Raw genomic sequence first — 19,255 nt, 5'->3', positions numbered from 1 at the left:
GATTCTTAAAAAGATACTCATTGTTAGCAGTTTCTTATCATTCTTTCTATTAAAAATAATCTTCTGCCTTTATCCACTTGTTTCCATTTTACACTGTGCTATAGTCATGAAAAAAAGATAGTCTAACCCTTGTCACATAACTTCCTCCTGACTATCTTTCCATAGCAACACTTAGAAATGAAACTCCAGGATGTAGTCAGTGGGTGCTCTGAACCCACTGCAGATACACTGGAGACCGTGTCAGAATGGGCGTGGTGGCTCACGCCTGTAATCCCAGCACTTTGGGAGGTCAAAGAGGGCAGATTACCTAAGGTCAGGAGTTTGAGATCAGTCCTGGCCAACATGTAGTGAAACCCCATCTCTACTAAAAAATACAAAAATTATCTGGGCATGGTGGCACATGCCTATAGTCCCAGTTACTTGGGAAGCTGAGGCAGGAGAATGACTTCAACCCTGGAGGCAGAGGTTGTAGTGAGCCAAGATCACACCACTGCATTCCAACCTGGGCAACAGAACAAGACTCAGTCTCTCTCTCAAAACAAACAAAGAAAAAACACTTCGGGAGACCGAGGCAGGCGAATTGTCTGAGCTCAGGAGTTCAAGACCAGCTTGGGCAACATGGTTAAACCCCATCTCTGCTAAAATACAAAAAATTGGACTGGTGTGACAGCGTGCACCTGTGGTCCCAGATACGCAGGAGGCTGAGTCAGGAGAACTACTTGAACCCAGGAGGTGGAGGTTGCATTGAAAGGAGGTGGCACCACTGCACTCCATCCTGGGCGACAGAGCAGGACTCCATCTCCAAAAAACAAAAACAAAAACAAAAAAACATAGTCCTCTCCCAGGGAAGGCCAAAGCATCTGGTAGTGTGAGAGGACGAGATGAACGTGATAGCAGCCAGTGTTCTCAATTGAGTATGTGACTGGAGTCTAGGTGGTAATAATTGAGAATCCCCTGAGAATTGTGACCAGTCATGTTTCTCAAACGAGATCTAAAGAAGGACACAGACCTGAGATACGTTCCTGATTGCAACAATTCCCACAACCATAGCTGATAGAGACCGTCTCCCCCTAACACCTCTCATTCTAGATTTCTCTCACTCTTGGCCAAAACTTCAGTTGGTTTGGGTTGTCTGCCTTGTGCGGTGACTGAAAAATTTGTCTACAGGAGTTCTGTCCCTTGTTCTTATTGGGTTGTAGTTGCTGCAGTTGTCTAGTTACAGTTATCCTTGGGTGTATAAGTGCTAAGAGAATCCACTATGGTCTCTGTGTTCTGAATACACTCATCTCTGTCCTCATCTATAGTGTCAACCCTAGCTGCTACTCCCAGCAACCAGAATCAAGTACCCCAGCCAGAACAGTAACTCTTTTTTTAAATCTGCTGATTTACTTGTATAAGGAACACAAAAGAGTGATTTCTGCTGTGTTCCTGGTAAATATTGTATTCTTCTCTAGAAACCAGGACCTCTGTCCTCATGAAACTGAAGACTAGGAAAGTGAGTTACTGGAAGTAACAACAAAAGAAAACACTCTACTTTTATCCCTTGGATCTCAAAATGATGTAGGTAGGCAAATGGGAACTACACACCATGTATCAGGGATCAGATCAGGATGCATGTACAGCATCCTGAGAACAGTATCCCATCTCCTCCAGAGCTGACTTCTAGCTATTCCCTTGATTGAATTCTTAGCAGACCCTTCCCCTCTTCTATGAAGCTGGATGCTTAAAGGTGATGGGCTACACGGGAATATCAGTGAATTCTGAAATCATTGGAACATTTTATATCTCCTTTGCCCCAAAATGGGTACCAGATCCTAGGCAATGTTTAAGGGATATATCAATCCATCTGCAAGTTGTCAAATGTTGGTATAGATGAAGGCCACGTGGAGATGGAAAGCAAATCTGTGTCTACAGTGTTTATTGTTTCTGATAAGGAGAAATTGCTTCCACTTTCAGGATGGAAGAGGTCTTATACAATCAACCCACTATCAGGCACATGACTATTTTCCCAGGGAGTGGCATCACACTGAGTGTTCTGGCATGGAATCTGCTACTGGCAGGTTGGACACTCAGAGGTGGCAGAAGGCAGATTAGCATTTATGGTAGGGAACTCATCTTGCTGAGGCCAGGCATAACTCACTTTCTTGTTAGTACAGACACACTCTGTTCATGTGCCTTTTGTGCTGTCACTGGATATCATTACGATGGATAGAGAGAGCACGGTTCATCCTGATCATCTGGATAATTAAATCCTACTCTCTTGTACATGTTTTCTGGTTAGTTCTCGCTTGTATAGGTCCACTTACACAAGTCTTTTCTAGACCACTTTGCTCAGACTTTTCATCTTCCAGATGGATCAACAATCCAGGCACTTGCCACTGCCCCTGAATCAATGTACATCTATAATCCAAGACACCTCTCTCTCTTTATACAAGGCAGAACACAAATTTGTAATTAAGGACTTTGCTCAGTAACATAATTTTTCCATGCTACTTATCTTTGAGACCACTTTTGAATTATGCTGTGATGGGCAACTGTTCCTTACAGGTTAATGCCCATGTGTTGAGATGACTTGTCTGAAAACCCAACCAAAATCCTTTCCTCCTCTGTCCATTCATCATAGAGTACTCCCAATGCGGCCATACACATGAGTTTGGAAAGAAGCATTGATTTAACAAAAGTGAGTGATATGAGAATTAGAATCATTCATTTGTTCATGAATTATTCTTGCCTTCTGACCTGCTCAGGTCAACCTCTTACCATTTCAGGCTGTGTATCCATCAGAACTTAAGATTTGTTGAATCCTATAATATCCAGTTCATAATGTGTAATTGAGGTTGCAAAGATTTTTAGCATTCCTGGTCGGTCAGTCAGTATCTTTTGTATGGCTATTTAAAAATGAGCTGATTTTGTCTTCTGTATTTATAAGGATTGAGAAGTATGCATTCACCTGCTGTCAAAATTTCTGTGATCAATCTAAATGCAAAGTACTCAGGAAAAGGAGCTGTGATTGAGACACCATCATTATCCACTATAGTCCATTTGGTTTTAGCAGAGACCAGACAAGTTAATAAAAGAGACAAAAGGTGATAAGACATCTCCATTGCAGAAATATACTTTTCATCCAAACATCTCCATTGCTCTAATCAAGTTCTTTTCTTCTGCATTATTTGAAAATGTCACTAAAATAATTCATATCTGTGTTGCAACTATTTCTGTTTCAAATCCTAAAATTATTTTCTGGGGTTATCACATTCCTTGTTTAATCTGTTAATATTATCAAAGTTCCTACCATCAACTTTTTGCACTCTTTATTTGTTTTTTTTTTTTTTTTGAGACGGAGTCTTGCTCTGTCGCCCGGGCTGGAGTGCAGTGGCCGGATCTCAGCTCACTGCAAGCTCCGCCTCCCAGGTTTACGCCATTCTCCTGCCTCAGCCTCCGGAGTAGCTGGGACTACAGGCGCCCGCCACCTCGCCTGGCTAGTTTTTTGTATTTTTAGTAGAGACGGGGTTTCACCGTGTTAGCCAGGATGGTCTCGATCTCCTGACCTCGTGATCCGCCCGTCTCGGCCTCCCAAAGTGCTGGGATTACAGGCTTGAGCCACCGCGCCCGGCCTGCACTCTTTATTTGTAACCCACATAAATATCTCCACCTTAACTTGAGCTATGTATCTTGTAGTCATAATAGCCCTCTCTTTTAAACAAATTACTATAATTGTTATGATTCAAGAGAAACATTAATGCTTCCCCAAATTAGAAGAGATTCCATTAAAAGTAAAAAGTAGATTTTAAAAAAGCATAATTATATGACTACAACTCTAGGAGTAAGAGCCTTCCTAATATCAAGAGCTCTTCCAAAAGGGTGAATTTTCTGTCTGGGTTCTGTCACTGTTATAGAAAGATCTAGGTAAACTTATGAACACTTATGATAAGATTTCAGTATATCTCTCAAGAAATTGAAAGGGAGATTACTTATATCATACATACTTCCCTTACAACAAGAAGTTTCTACACTTATTTAAATCTGGTACTTTCTGCTGAGTCAGGAACAACAACTAAGTTGGTCATCTGACATGACAAAACCAAAATATCTAATAAAGAAAACCATTCAGAAGAGGTAAAACTTGTCAGACTGTGAGTATATAGACGGGTAATTATTAGCAGGGAACTCCAGAAGAAGTCAACATGGAGAAGAACAGACAAACCTCAGACCAAAGCCATAAATAACATTTGGTAGTCAGGAGAGCCAGAAACATGGCAGTAAAGGAAATGAACTTTATGTATCTCTTTGTACCTCATCCTGTCTCTTCCTCACATAAAACTGACTCAACATTACTCAATGTTATTTATCCACACTGTCTCTTTTCCTGGAGGAACTAACACTCATGCTCCAAGATAGAGCTACATTAAATCAACAATAAAGAGATAATATTCTCTATTGATTTCTTCCAGGTCATTCCAAACTATAATGAAGAATTTGGGACCTTCATTCATGTTTTTACATCTGAGATCAATTTCTTGCTCCACAACTTTCTCATGGCACTTTTCACTTCTGCGTTCCTCAGCGTATAAATCAGAGGGTTGAGCAAAGGTGTTCCAAGTGTATAAAACACAGCTATCATCTTATCCATGGGGAATGTGGTTGCAGGGCGTGTGTATATAAATATGCAAGGTCCAAAGAACAAGATGACCACAATGATGTGGGAGATGCAGGTGGAAAGGGCTTTCTTTCTTCCTTCAGCACTGTGGTTTCTCAGAGAATGCAAGATGATGACATAGGAGAACATCAGTATGACAAAACTCAGTGTACAAATGGCCCCACTGTTGGAAACCAGGAGTAGGTTGACCACATAGGTGTCTGAACAGGCTAGTTTCAACAACGGCTGCAAGTCACAGAAATAGTGATCGATCACATTGGGGCCACAGAAAGGCAAACTGAGGGCAAGAAAAATCTGAGCTAAAGAATGCACACAGGATCCCACCCAGGCCACAGCCACCAACACACCACACACCCGGTCAAGTAGCTCCATGACCTAGAGTAGAGGATGTACTCTGCACGGCATCACATGGCCATGGAAGGTTTTGGGACTCTGACTCCCATAAAAATGATAACCTCAAGAACTTTTCTTTATGTGAATCCTTGGCCCTTAAGAGATGCAAGGAGAGCCTTTACATTTTTCATAGCCTCCTGATAGTAATGCACACACTTTTGTGCCTGTGTGTGTATGATTCTACATTCATTTTTTTTTTCCAGAGGAGTATTAACAGCTTTCATCAAGTTCTCAAAGGAATCAGACACAAAAGTGGGTTATAATGGTCTGGAGACAAAGCAGTATTAGTAATATATCATATCTTCTAATAAGTACTGCATTTGCTTCAATTTCTCAAACAAGATTAGCTGACTTTAAGATGACAGGCTACACTGGTCAAACAATAGTAAACAGGCAGCTGAGGTGTTGGAGGTAACAGAGAAGAGCTGAAAGAAAAGCAACCAGGACACCGTGGAGGACAGATGAGGGTAGAATTCAGGGTTAGGAGGCTCCTTCTGTGCTTCTATGTGGTATTGCAGCAGCCACAGCGAGAAGCAATGTTTTCCTTAAGGATTCTCTTAAACTACCCAGCCCTCCCTAAATCAGTTATACTAGACTTCTATATTTGAGAGAATCCCTATTCTCATTTATTTCTACGCATAATTTACCATTCCCTGCAGTAAAGAAAACAGGTTGTCCCAAGCTCCTGTATCCTGCAAAACGCCAAATTCAAGCTTGAATTCTGTCCTCCTTGGCACCTCACTGTAGTCAGTGAATCCCATGATTCCGGCTATCCAGCTAAGGGATGCCCTGATAAACAACCCGGCCTGAGAAATGAAAGGCTGTCATGCAATTCAATGCCCGTTACCTATGCTTCCTATATCAGGTTGTTATTCCAAATGTCATAAAATTAATATTTAATTTCTTCTCTTTCCAAATCTTACTAAATAGAGAGCAGGAGAAAAATGGAGTTATGAGGGTGCTTAACATGACACGTGGGCGAAGGCTGGGCAGGGACAAATGTTGACCAAGAGGGAAGATTTTTTTAACCCAAAATATTATCAACAACATTCCTACCACATATATAGCATATTATTTTTCATCTTCAATATTTAACATTAGCCTCCACATTTTCAGGTTTGCTCTAAATATTTCCTGAGGAGTAGTTATTTAACTTTTCATATGAAATCTCAAATGTATGCCAATGACAAATTATACTGTGGTACCTTTCAAGAAACAAGGAAGGGGCAAAAATTCTATGCTGTGGTATACAGTATGCTCTTCAAATCTGTCACTGGGAGGAAAGTTTGGCATTCTCCAGAAACTATGTTAGGGTTGCTATTCTCTATTAGCCTTTTTGCTAATTGTTTAACAGGCATAATCTTTCCTAAGTCTCCAGTACTCATCAACCTTTAGTGAGTGCTTATCTTGCCCAGGTACCTTACATTTTAAAAAAATCTCCTTAAGCTGATAAGCAACTTCAGCAAAGTCTCAGGATACAAAATTAATGTGCAAAAATCACAAGCATTCTTATACACCAGTAACAGACAAGCAGAGAGCCAAATCAGGAATGAACTTCCATTCACAATTGCTTCAAAGAGAATAAAATACCTAGGAATCCAGCTTACAAGGGATGTAAAGGACCTCTTCAAGGAGAACTACAAACCACTGCTCAGTGAAATCAAAGAGGACACAAACAAATGAAAGAACATACCATGCTCATGGATAGGAAGAATCAATATCGTGAAAATGGCCATACTGCCCAAGGTGATTTATAGATTCAATGCCATCCCCATCAAGCTACCAATGACTTTCTTCACAGAATTGGAAAAAACGGCTTTAAAGTTCATATGGAACCAAAAAAGAGCCCGCATTGCCAAGACAATCCTAAGTCAAAAGGACAAAGCTGGAGGCGTCACGCTACCTGACTTCAAACTATACTACAAGGCTACAGTAACCAAAACAGCATGGTACTGGTACCAAAACAGAGATATAGACCAATGGAACAGAACAGAGGCCTCAGAAATAATACCACACATCTACAGCCATCTGATCTTTGACAAACCTGACAAAAACAAGAAATGGGGAAAGGATTCCCTACTTAATAAATGGTGCTGGGAAAATTGGCTAGCCATAAGTAGAAAGCTGAAACTGGATCCTTTCCTTACTCCTTATACGAAAATTAATTCAAGATGGATTAGAGACTTAAATGTTAGACCTAATACCATAAAAACCCTAGAAGAAAATCTAGGTAGTACCATTCAGGACATAGGCATGGGCAAGGACTTCATGTCTAAAACACCAAAAGCAACGGCAGCAAAAGCAAAAATTGACACATGGGATCTAATTAAACTAAAGAGCTTTTGCACAGCTAAAGAAACTACCATCAGAGTGAACAGGCAACCTACAGAATGGGAGAAAATTTTTGCAACCTACTCATCTGACAAAGGGCTAATATCCAGAATCTACAAAGAACTCAAACAAATATACAAGAAAAAAACAAACAACCCCATCAAAAAGTGGGGAAAGGATATGAACAGACATTTCTCAAAAGAAGACATCCATACCGCCAACAGACACATGAAAAAATGCTCATCATCACTGGCCATCAGAGAAATGCAAATCAAAACCACAATGAGATACCATCTCACACCAGTTAGAATGGCAATCATTAAGAAGTCAGGAAACAACAGGTGTTGGAGAGGATGTGGAGAAATAGGAACACTTTTACACTGTTGGTGGGATTGTAAACTAGTTCAACCATTATGGAAAACAGTATGGCGATTCCTCAAGGATCTAGAACTAGATGTACCATATGACCCAACCATCCCACTACTGGGTATATACCCAAAGGATTATAAATTACTCTACTACAAAGACACATGCACACGTATGTTTATTGCGGCACTATTCACAATAGCAAAGACTTGGAATCAACCCAAATGTCCATCTGTGACAGACTGGATTAAGAAAATGTGGCACATATACACCATGGAATACTATGCAGCCATCAAAAAGGATGAGTTTGCGTCCTTTGTAGGGACATGGATGCAGCTGGAAACCATCATTCTTAGCAAACTATCACAAGAAGAGAAAACCAAACACCGCATGTTCTCACTCATAGGTGGGAACTGAACAATGAGATCACTTGGACTCGGGAAGGGGAACATCACACACTGGGGCCTATCATGGGGAGGGGGGAGGAGGGAGGGATTGCATTGGGGAGTTATACATGATATAAACGTCATGCACATGTACCCTAGAACTTAAAGTATAATAAAAAAAAAAAAAAAAGAAAATTAAAAAAAAAAAAATGGTGGACTTTTATTCACTCTGCCATCTTGAGAAACTGTACTAAACCTTAAGACATGGAAAGTATCCTTTCCTCCCCACACAAAAATGATGGGTTTTCATATGACTAGCTCTCATAAAATATTTTTTGAGTTCAAAAGATGACTTTATTTCCAAAGATGATGTTTCATTCCACATTAACAGTAAACCTTTGAATTTTGGGTTATTTTTTCCTGTCCTTTTTTTTTTCTCAGAAAATCTAACCACTGTACAGTTGTAAGACACAGAAATATATTTTTAAATTATTTTGAATTAATCTGTAATAACTCTCTGAGCTCACAAAGATGAAAATAACCTGTCACTTACATGTCAGAAGAGTCTCTAAATGAGTGTTGCCTGTACATCCCTTTTTGAAAGCAGCCTTCACAGAGAATATATTTTAAAATGTTTCTTTCTACAACCTTGAGGGAATAGTTTAACACATAATGAGTGAAGAGATGAGCATCGTAGAGAGAATTATTCCCTAAAGTTTTTCTTTAGTTTGCCAATCAGAAACTTCTCAGATGTTGTGATAAATTTAGTTTTTGCTTTGTGTATTTAGTCAAAACAAAAGTTAAATTAACAAGTTAACAGCAAGTTAACCCTTCTCATATCCAGTAACCAGATAGGTGCAAGAATGTGGAAGTGTTAGGGTTTCAGGCACACCAAAGGTAGCAGTGAAAAAGAGGAGAAATGTAATATAGGTGATGGAGAGGGTAAGAGAGAACAGGAAGAAGAAAAAATGGTGTCGCTGGTTAAAAAAAAAAGTGGTTTACCAAGAAATAACTCTGCACCCTAACTTGCCACTCCCTGAATTAGGAAACAAACACTTTTAGCTCCTGTAACACACTTGTAGTATATTTGCAATTACAATCTAGAGAAGGCACAGTGGTGTTCTGAAACTAGAGATTCTATTCTGTGGGCTACAGACAAACCCCCACCAATGAACCACAGATATTTATAGCAAGTCAGCTGAGGACTGACACATACGATCAGCACTGAATCTCATACTCTTTTTTTTCACATTAATTTCCATTTTATTTACTAACTCAACATTAGTAAATAAAAACATGTATTGAGGAATAAACTTTGTTGAAATAATATTACTTCACCAAATTTTTATTGAATACCTTTTATATATTTGGCTCCATGCTTGTCACTTTACGTAAGTTGTATATTTGAATTCACGTAACTATCCCTTGAGGTATGTGTTAATGTTGACAACAAGAGTCAAACTCTGTAAAATATTTTAAGAGATTTATTCTGAGCCAATTATGAGTGACCGTGGCCTGTGACACAGCCCTCAGGAGGTCCTGAGAACATGTGCCCAAGGTGCTTGGGGTACAGCTTGGTTTTATATATTTTAGGAAGGCATGAGACATCAATCAAATACATTTAAGAAATACATTGGTTTGGTTCAGAAAGGCTGGACAACTCAAAGTGGGGACTTCCAGGCTATAGGTAAATTCAAACATTTTCTGGTTGGCAACTGGTTGAGTTTATCTGAAGACTTGGGATCAGTAGAAAGGAATGTTCGGGTTAAGATAAAGGATTGTGGAGACCAGGTTTTATTGAGTGAAGGAAGCTCTCAACAGACTTCAGAGACAGCAGGTTGTGAAATGTTTCTTATCGGACCTTAAAGGGTGCCTGGCTCTTAGTTGATTATCTCCTGTATCTGGAAAGGAAGGAAGGAAAATAAAAGTAAAAAGGATTTTCTTTATAGAATGTAGATTTTTCCCACAAGGAGCAGTTTGGCAGGGCCATTTCAAGATACGACAGAGAAACAAGTTTGTGGGTAAAATATTTTGATTTTCTTCCTTATTATATCAGAGTCAGATTGGAAAGTAAGTCATGACATACAGTGTCAAATAAAACCCATCTGATGAGAATTTATGGTTTGTAGGGCATGACTCCCCAGACCACTTAGATAGAAATTTGAGTAAGATGAAAATATCAGAGCTTAGTCCTCCGTAATAACATTTCACTTGAGAGAAAACTGAAACTCACAGAAGCTAAGCAGCCTGCCCAGGTTACATATTTAGTAAGTTCAGTATTAAGATCCATACTAATTACTGTTTTATTCTGTGTTTTTTCCTCTTTCCACATTTTTTCATGCTAGCCTAAGACCACAGAGTACTAGAAAGTGATGATGAAAGATATTTAGAATGGCTGAGTAGTGGTATCTCAGGTTGAGGATCTTAGAATAAAAGTAAGGTAATGAGGACAGGTTGAAATTCAGGCAACCATGGCATATACAAGTAAAAATATTCAGTAGACAGTTGAATTTTTTTAAGTATAAATTTCAAGTCAGTACTGCAGAATTTGATTTGGAAATCATTATTTGTAAATGACAGTTTAAATCTTGAGGTTGTTTGAGGTCATCCAAAAGAAACAGAGAGATTGAAGAATTGAGCCAGAACCAAAATGTTGTGTTGCACCAAGATTTAAAAGAACCCCCGGAGGTGGAGAACAGTCTCTCACACCCTGCCTCCAGGCTGACCCCATGACAGAGGCTTTATGCAAATCACTGTGGCTCTAGGTATCATGACATCATGATTCCAGTCTTCAGAAATACTCCACAGACACAGGCTCCATGCCTTCCCAGCAGCAGGTCAGCCCCAGGCTCTGGGCTTGTCCCAGTGCCCCCAGGTTCCAGTGACCCCAGGGGCCAGGTATGTTCTAGCAGACCTAGGCACTAGGACTACAAACTAGACAGTAGGACCTGGACAGTCTCCACCAACCAAGGCTCCAGGACCACCCATTCAGATCCAGGCTCTAAGCCAGCTCCCTAGATGAAAACATAAGCCCACCTCTGTAGACCTCAGATCCATGCCCGCTCCAATATCAGGCCCATTCCCATGGATTCAGGATCCAGATTCAGCCTAGTAGACTAAGGATCTAGGCTCAGGTACTGGAATCAGCACCTCAATGTCTCTCGCAGAAGCAAGTTAAACACCAGGACTGCTCTGTGGAATCCCCCTGGTCAGACTCCATGTCAACAGGTCCTGGAGTCCAGTCTGGAGTGGATCCAGACTCCAAACCAATGGCATGGACCAAGTTGCCAGATCTGTTGACTTGCTGACTCAAGCACCGGAAGAGTCTACCTGAGGAATCTAGCAGCAAGTCCACCTGCAGATCATGCAAAATGGCCTAGTCAGAATCTCTGGATAGGTTGATTGGTCAAGCCTTTCTCAGACAATGCCAGTCTTCAAAGACTGAAATAAATCTCTACTTCTTCAAATGCACAGACAACAATGCATGGTAGCAAGTATCAGGAACAACCAGGGAAACATGACATTACAAAATAAACAAATAAAAACGCTAGTAGCTGACCCTAAAACAATGGAGATGTCTGAACTGCCTGAGAAATAATTTAATGTAATTTTAACAAGATCAGTGAACTTCAAGAAAATACAGAGAAATAATTTAACAAAATCAAGAAAACAATACATGACCAAAAAAAGAAATTTAACAGATTGAATTTCAAAAAAAAACAACAGAAATTATGGAGTTGAAAAATAACATGAACAAAAGAAAAAATGCAAGAGAAAAACATCAACAAAAGGATTGATCAGAGGGACTCTCTTGAACTTGAAGGCAGGTTATTTGAAAATATACAGTCAGTTAAAAATAAAGGGAAAAATGAAAAGGAATGAAAAAGCTTACAGGACTTAAGGGACATCATCAAAAAAGCAAATTTTCAAGTTATAGGAGTTGGAGGAAGAGAGAGAGAGAAAGACATAAAACTTATTTAAAAAAATAATAGCAGAAAATATTCCAAATGTAGAGAAAGCTATAAATATTTAAGTACAGGAAAGTCAAAAGTCTCCAATTAGATGCAATTCAAAGAAGATGATACCAAGATATAATCAGTACATCCAAAATCACAAACAGAAAATCTCATAGTAGGAATAATTTAGTAAGACCAGCAACAGATTTCTCAGCAGAAACCTCCCAGGTCTGGAGATAGTGAGATGATAGATTTAAGTGCTAAAGGAAACACACACATACAGACACAAACACACTCACACAAAACTGCCAACCCGGAATAACTTACCCAACAAAGCTATCCTTCAGAAACAAAGGAGAGATAAGCTGAGGGACTTCACCATGACCAGATTAGTTTACAAGAAATGCTAAAGAGAGTTCTTCAAACTGAAAGAAAAAAGCACTAACCAGTAACATGAAAACATATGAAAGCATAAAACTCACTACTTAAAGTAAGTACATAGCCAAATTTAGAATACTCTGGAACTACCATGATGATGTGTAAATCACTGATATCTTTACTATGGTTTATTGACAAAACTATTAAAATAATAGTTAGGATAATTTGTTTAGGGACATATAATACACAGTGATGTAAATCATGACACCAAAAAATTGTGAAGTGTAAATTGAATAAAAACACTCATTTCATGTGAGTGATGTTAGGTTTTTATCAGCTTACGATAGGCTATTATAACTATAAGACGTTTTATTCAAACCTCATCATAACCACAGAGCAAAAACCTACACAGAAGATGAAAAAGAGAGAATCAAAGTATACAACTAGGGAGAAATCACCTAATCACAAAGGAAGACAATAAGAGAGTAAAAAGGAACCAAGGATCTAGAATACAACTAGAAACAATTTCTTAAATGGCAGTAGGTAAGTTCTTATCTACCAACAAATACCTCAAATATAAATGGATTAAATTATCCAGTAAAAAGACATGACATAGAGTGGCTGAATGGATGAAAAGGAAAATTAAAAAAAAAAAAACAAGACCCATTTTCTTCTGCTGATAAGAGACACACTTCAGCTATAAGGAAACATACACATTTTAAAATATGGGCCCTTTGACTGTGTATATTCCTATTGTGTTGCTTTTTTTTCTGAGGCTCCAATTATATGCATATTGAATCTTCTTTGTTGACATTTCACTTATTTTTTGTCTATCCTTTTCCTTTCTTTCTTTAATTTTAATTTTCTTGATTGTTGTCCTAATTATTTTTTGTATACTTTATTAAATTATATTTGTGTTTAGTCTCCCTTTTCTACTTTGTAACTGTGTCTTGATTTCTCCAATGGACTATTTCTTCAATTTGTTTATTAAGGCTCCCCAACATTTTTTAGGTATAAGTTCTTTTTATCTATTTATATTTTATTTAAAATTTTTAGTTCAAGATATTTTTAACGTTTAAAAATACTTATTAACTTTAATTCAATCTGAAGTGTTATAGTATAATTTCCTTCTGTTCTTTTTTGTATTGTTATATGAAAACGTCATTTTCATTGGTTGGAATATTTTGTTCTTATTTGCTGATTCCCCTCCCACCCTTATAGTAGCATTGCATGGATAGAGATTTTTTTGTGTGCTAACTTTGTGTACTATGATGAGGGTTTTGTGTGGCTTAGAAAATTCCCAGTTTTAGATTGTTATATTCTAACATTATAGTGTGTATGTGTCCCTGTGTGAGTTCCTGGTGTATGTGTGTATGTAGAAAGATAGGTATATATGTAGTTTGACTGATAGATTTATACATAGATGTCTATATATAGGTAGATAAGTACAGTCAGCCATATTCAGTCTATGAGTTCCACATCTGTGTATTTAATTAGCTGTAGATCAAAAATATTCAAGAATAAAATTGCCTCTGCACTGACCATGTATGGATGTTTTTTCTCAGCATTATTTCCTAAACAATACAGTAAAACAACTGTTTAGATAGTATTAGGTGTTATAAGTAATCTAGAGATAATTTATAGTATACCTGAAGATATGCATAGGTTATACGCAAATACTATGTTATTTTATATCAGAGATTTGAGCATCTGCAGATTTTGATATCCAAGGAGGTCATGAAACCAGTCCCCCATGAATACCCAAGGATAACTACATATACACACACATATAGCTGTGTATATATCTATATCTAAATACATAAATACACACAAAAATATTTATAAAATACTACCACCAACAAACTTTGTTGTAGTGTGTGTGTGTGTGTGTGTGTGTGTGTGTGTGTGTTTTGTTTTAGGAGAATCCTCAATTTATTTGCATTACTTCCTCTTTCTTAACCATTACAACTCTACAGGGCAATGTCTTCTTTCTACTCTCCTCCTTTTCCCTGGAAATAATTTTTCTAGGCTTTTCACAACAAGTTTCATACAATTGGTAGGCTTTTTTTTTTTTTTTTCTAGGTAATGCTGTTTTCTATCAGGCCTTGATTTGGTTTTTAATTTTTTGTTATGAGAGTAGAACTTTCTTATTGATCTTATCTGTTTGACCCCACTAGTAGGATTTCTATTTTCCTTTTATCTTTTCTAAGCTGTCTCTTCAGACCTTACTCTACATGGAATTATGACATTTTGAAATTCAGTTCTTTTCTTCTGAAAAATATTTCCCTGCTCATATTCAACTTTCACTTCATAGGGTCATCTGTCTTACAGTGATGCACAGATGTGTGATTTATTTATTTACTTTCTTTGATCTGAGTGGTTTTTGGGAGGGTGGATAGAAAGAGTAACTTTTAAGTGCTGTTATTAGCTTAAAGCTTTTTTCTGTCTTTTCTATGGAACTTATTATTTATCTTCATTTCATTGATATAGCTATGCACTATCATCAAATTTATTCTGGTAATTGTCCTATGTATATCTTCTATAATAATTTTGCAATTTTGATCTGGATTATCCCTGTATTATTTTTAATGGCAAGCTTTTATATTTTTAAATGAAATGTCTATTGTTTAGTAAAATATTGCTATAATTTATGCCTTTATTTTGTCTTCAAGGAATTCTATTTGCATATATTTCCATTTTTGTTGACTTTACAGTTTTTAATATGTTAAAATATAGTCATGTTTTATGACTGCTCATGCGTCTGTGACAACTGTTTTCTTATTCCTGGTACCACTCTGCCCTCTAGTGGCTATTCTATTTTTGCCACTTGTAACAGAAAAATTTATTCTCTCAGCTACTCTTTAGGAGTTGGAGTTTGTACTTCTAGACTATATGAAAACAAAATTCTACCGATTACAATTGACTGAGAATGACACAGCAATTAGACAAGAGTTGACTTGGTAATACTGATGAAAAGTAAAATATTTTGTTCTCATTATTGTCAAACTAGGATAAAATTTTAAAAAAATATTTCTTTACGCAAGAAAGAATATTGAAGTAAGAGTTGACTTGGTAATATTGATGAAAAGTAAAATATTTTGTTCTCATTATTGTCAAACTAGGATAAAATTTTTAAAAAAACATTTCTTTGTGCAAGGAAGAATATTGAAGTAAGAGTTGACTTGGTAATATTGATGAAAAGTAAAATATTTTGTTCTCATTATTGTCAAACTAGGATAAAATTTTAAAAAAACATTTCTTTATGCAAGAAAGAATATTGAAGTAAGATTTATTTGTCAACCTCTTATTTAATTTGTTAGGTTTCCTTGGAAAATCGTTAAAATATTCAAGTTTTGGTTAACCATTTGTAATATTTTTGAAAACCTTATAAATACATTCAGAAATTATTTGAGAATTAAATGGTATAAAAGTTTGATTTGTAAACACACAGTTTTGCAAAATGGAAAGGAAATGCAAAATGCAAACAGTATGTGATATATAGGTATACTTAAAATACATATATGTGGTTTGTGCATAATGTATGTATATGTTTCTGTATTGCTCGAGCCTTCTCTGTATGTATCTACGTCTGTCAATCTATCACCCAGCTTTCTATCCACTTGTCCATCATCCATCACCCATCTGTATTTAAATTAGTGCTTCCCTTAAGCCTCTGTTTCAAGCATCAGGCATAAAGAGGATTTTATTGCTCAGAGGCAATAGCTCCGCATTTATTTCTCCCCAAGTCCCTGGGAAGCAGTAATGTTTTTGTCTCTATAATTTGATGTTTCTAGGTACCTCATACACATAGTATCTTACAATATTTGCCTTTTGTGTTTGGCTTATTTCACTTAGCTTAATGTTTTCATGGTTCATCCATGTTGAATCATCTCTCCATGGACGTTTGGGTTGTTTCTACCTTTGAGCTACTGTGAATAACACTGTTAAGAACATTGGTGCACAAACATATGTTTGAATCTCTGCTTTCAATTATTTTGGTACATACTGGAAGTGGAATTGCTGGGTCATGTGTATTTTCCTGTCTAATTATTGGAAGAACTACTCTAGGTTTTTCTAGAGCAGCTTCACCATTTTACATTCTCACCAGTAATATTCAAGGGGTCCAATTCGTTCCATCTCCCCTAAAATTTGTTATTTTCCACTTTTTTCTTTTCTTTTTTTTTCCTTTTCATAATTACCATCCTAAAGGGTGTGAAGTGGTAGCTGTTTTGTTTATTTTGTTTTTTTTGTGTGTTATTATTGTCATAAGACCAAATACATGAGCTCGACTTTCAACAGAATTTTAATTTTATGCAATATTGTATTAAAAAAAACCCTCTAGGCACAATGTTGTACAGCAGAACTCTAGAATCTGTTTATTTTAAATACATGAGTTGCTGTTCGTCGTGGTTTTGATTTGCATATCCCTAATTATTAGTGATGGGGATATTTCCGCACGCTTTTTGGCATGTTTGTAGCTTCTTTGAAGACATGCATATTTAAGTTCTTTGCCTACTTTTGAATTGAGCTCTTTTTGTTTTGTTGATTATAGGAGTTTTAAAAATATATATTCTGTATCTTAATCACTTAGAAATAGAATTTCAAAAGATTTTCTCCTATATTTTGGGCTGCTATCTTACTCTGTTGGGAGTGTTGTTTGAAGTTTTTATTTTGATGAAGTCCATTATATGTATATATATGTGTGTGTGTATATATATATGTAAACACTTTTGGCATCATATACAATAAATAATTAACAAATTCAATGTCATGAAGTTTTTCTGCTAAGTCTTCTCCTGACAAGGTTTGGATCCGTGTCCTCTCAAAATCTCACGTAACCTCCAGTGTTGGAGGTGGGACCTGGTGGTAGGTGATTGAATCCTGGGGGCAGTTTCTCATGAATGGTTTACCACCATCCTCTTGGTGCTGTTCTTATGACAGTGAGTGAATGAGGTCTCATGAGATCTGGTATCTAAAAGTGTGTAGTACCCTCCTCTCCCATCTCACCCTCTTGCTCCAGCCATGTAAGATGTGCCTGCTTGCTCTTCGCCTTTCGCCGTAATTGTAAGTTTCCTGAGACCTTCTCAGAAGCCAAGAAGATACCATCATCATGCTTCCTGTACAGCTTGCAGGACCATGAGCCAATTTAACCACTTTTCTTTATAAATTACCCATTCTCAGGTATGTCTTTATAGCAATGTGAGAATTGACTCATGTATCTCCTAAGAGTTCTATAGTTTTGGCTCTTACCTTTAGGTCTTTGATCCATTTTAAGTTAATTTTTTGTTCATTGTGTAAGACAAGGGTTCAAATTGATTATCTTGCAGGAGGCTAGTTTTCTGAATACCATCTGTTAAAAAGACTGCCCTCTTCCTATTGCATGATCTTGGCACTCATATGTAATACATTTGACTACATATATGTATGTTTACTTCTGGGTTGTCTATTCTATTCTATTAGTCTCTATATCTTTCTTTATACCAGTACTTGACTCCTTTGATTACTACAGCTTTTTGGTAAGTATGAAATCAGAGGGCGGAGCAAGATGGCCGAATAGGAACAGCTCCAGTCTCCAAGTCCCAGCGCGAGTAACACAGAAGACCGGTGATTTCTGCATTTTCAACTGAGGTACTGGGGTCATCTCTCTAGGGAGTGCCGGACAATCGGTGCTGGTCAGCTGCTGCAGCCTGACCAGCGTGAGCTGAAGCAGGGCGAGGCATCGCCTCACCTGGAAGCGCAAGGGGGAAGGAAATCCGTTTTCCTAGCCAGGGGAACTGAGACACATAACACCTGGAAAATCGCGTAACTCCCACCCCAATACTGCGCTTTAAGGAAACAGGCACACCAGGAGAATATATCCCACACCTGGCCGGGAGGGTCCCACGCCCACGGAGCCTCCCTCACTGCTAACACAGCCGTCTGTGGCGATCTATCCGCAAGGCAGCAGCGAGGCTGGGGGAGGGGCGCCCGCCATTGCTGAGGCTTAAGTAGGTAAACAAAGCCGCTGGGAAGCTCGAACTGGGTGGAGCTCACAGCAGCTCAAGGAAACCTGCCTGTCTCTGTAGACTCCACCTCTGGGGACAGCCCACAGCTGAGGTCCAATAGGGAAAGCAGCGGCGGGGGCGGTGCAGAGGCGAACGACTCTATCTGACAGCTTTGGGGAGAGCCGTGGATCTCCCAACGCGGAGGTTGAGATCCGAGAACGGACAGACTGCCTGCTCAGGTGGGTCCCTGACCCCTGAGTAGCCTAGCTGGGAGACATCCCCCACTAGGGGCAGTCTGACACCCCACACTCACAGGGTGGAGTCATCCCTGAGAGGAAACTTCCAAAGGAAGAATCAGACAGGTACACTCGCTGCTCAGCATATTCTATCTTTGGCAACCTCTGCTGCTGATACCCAGGCAAACAGGGTCTGGAGTGGACCTCAAGCAATCTCCAACAGACCAACTGACAGTCCTTCTGACTGTCAGACGGAAAACTATCAAACAGGAAGGACACCTATACCAAAACCCCATCAGTACGTCACCATCATCAAAGACCAGAGACAGATAAAACCACAAAGATGGGGAAAAAGCAGGGCAGAAAAGCTGGAAATTCAAAAAATAAGAGCGCATCTCCCCCTGCAAAGGAGCGCAGCCCATCGCCAGCAACGGATCAAAGCTGGTCAGAGATGACTTTGACGAGATGAGAGAAGAAGGCTTCAGTCCATCAAACTTCTCAGAGCTAAAGGAGGAATTACGTACCCAGCGCAAAGAAACTAAAAATCTTGAAAAAAAAGTGGAAGAAT

General features: G+C 38.3%; 1 protein-coding gene across 1 annotated transcript; it reads right to left on the bottom strand.

The window, feature by feature from the left end:
* Positions 1-4,489: 4,489 nt before the first annotated feature.
* LOC117080731 (olfactory receptor 4C16-like) lies at positions 4,490-5,164 on the bottom strand. Its single transcript, XM_033205962.1, has one exon. The coding sequence runs from the start codon at positions 5,027-5,029 to the stop codon at positions 4,490-4,492; it is 540 nt and encodes a 179-aa protein (XP_033061853.1). The 5' UTR covers positions 5,030-5,164.
* Positions 5,165-19,255: the final 14,091 nt, after the last annotated feature.

This window comes from Trachypithecus francoisi, unplaced genomic scaffold (assembly GCF_009764315.1).
Source record: "Trachypithecus francoisi isolate TF-2019V2 unplaced genomic scaffold, Tfra_2.0 Lachesis_group8, whole genome shotgun sequence".
In the NCBI taxonomy this organism is placed as follows: domain Eukaryota; kingdom Metazoa; phylum Chordata; class Mammalia; order Primates; family Cercopithecidae; genus Trachypithecus; species Trachypithecus francoisi.
Note: the sequence above shows the minus strand (reverse complement) of the source record. Positions and strands in the feature narration are given on the sequence as shown.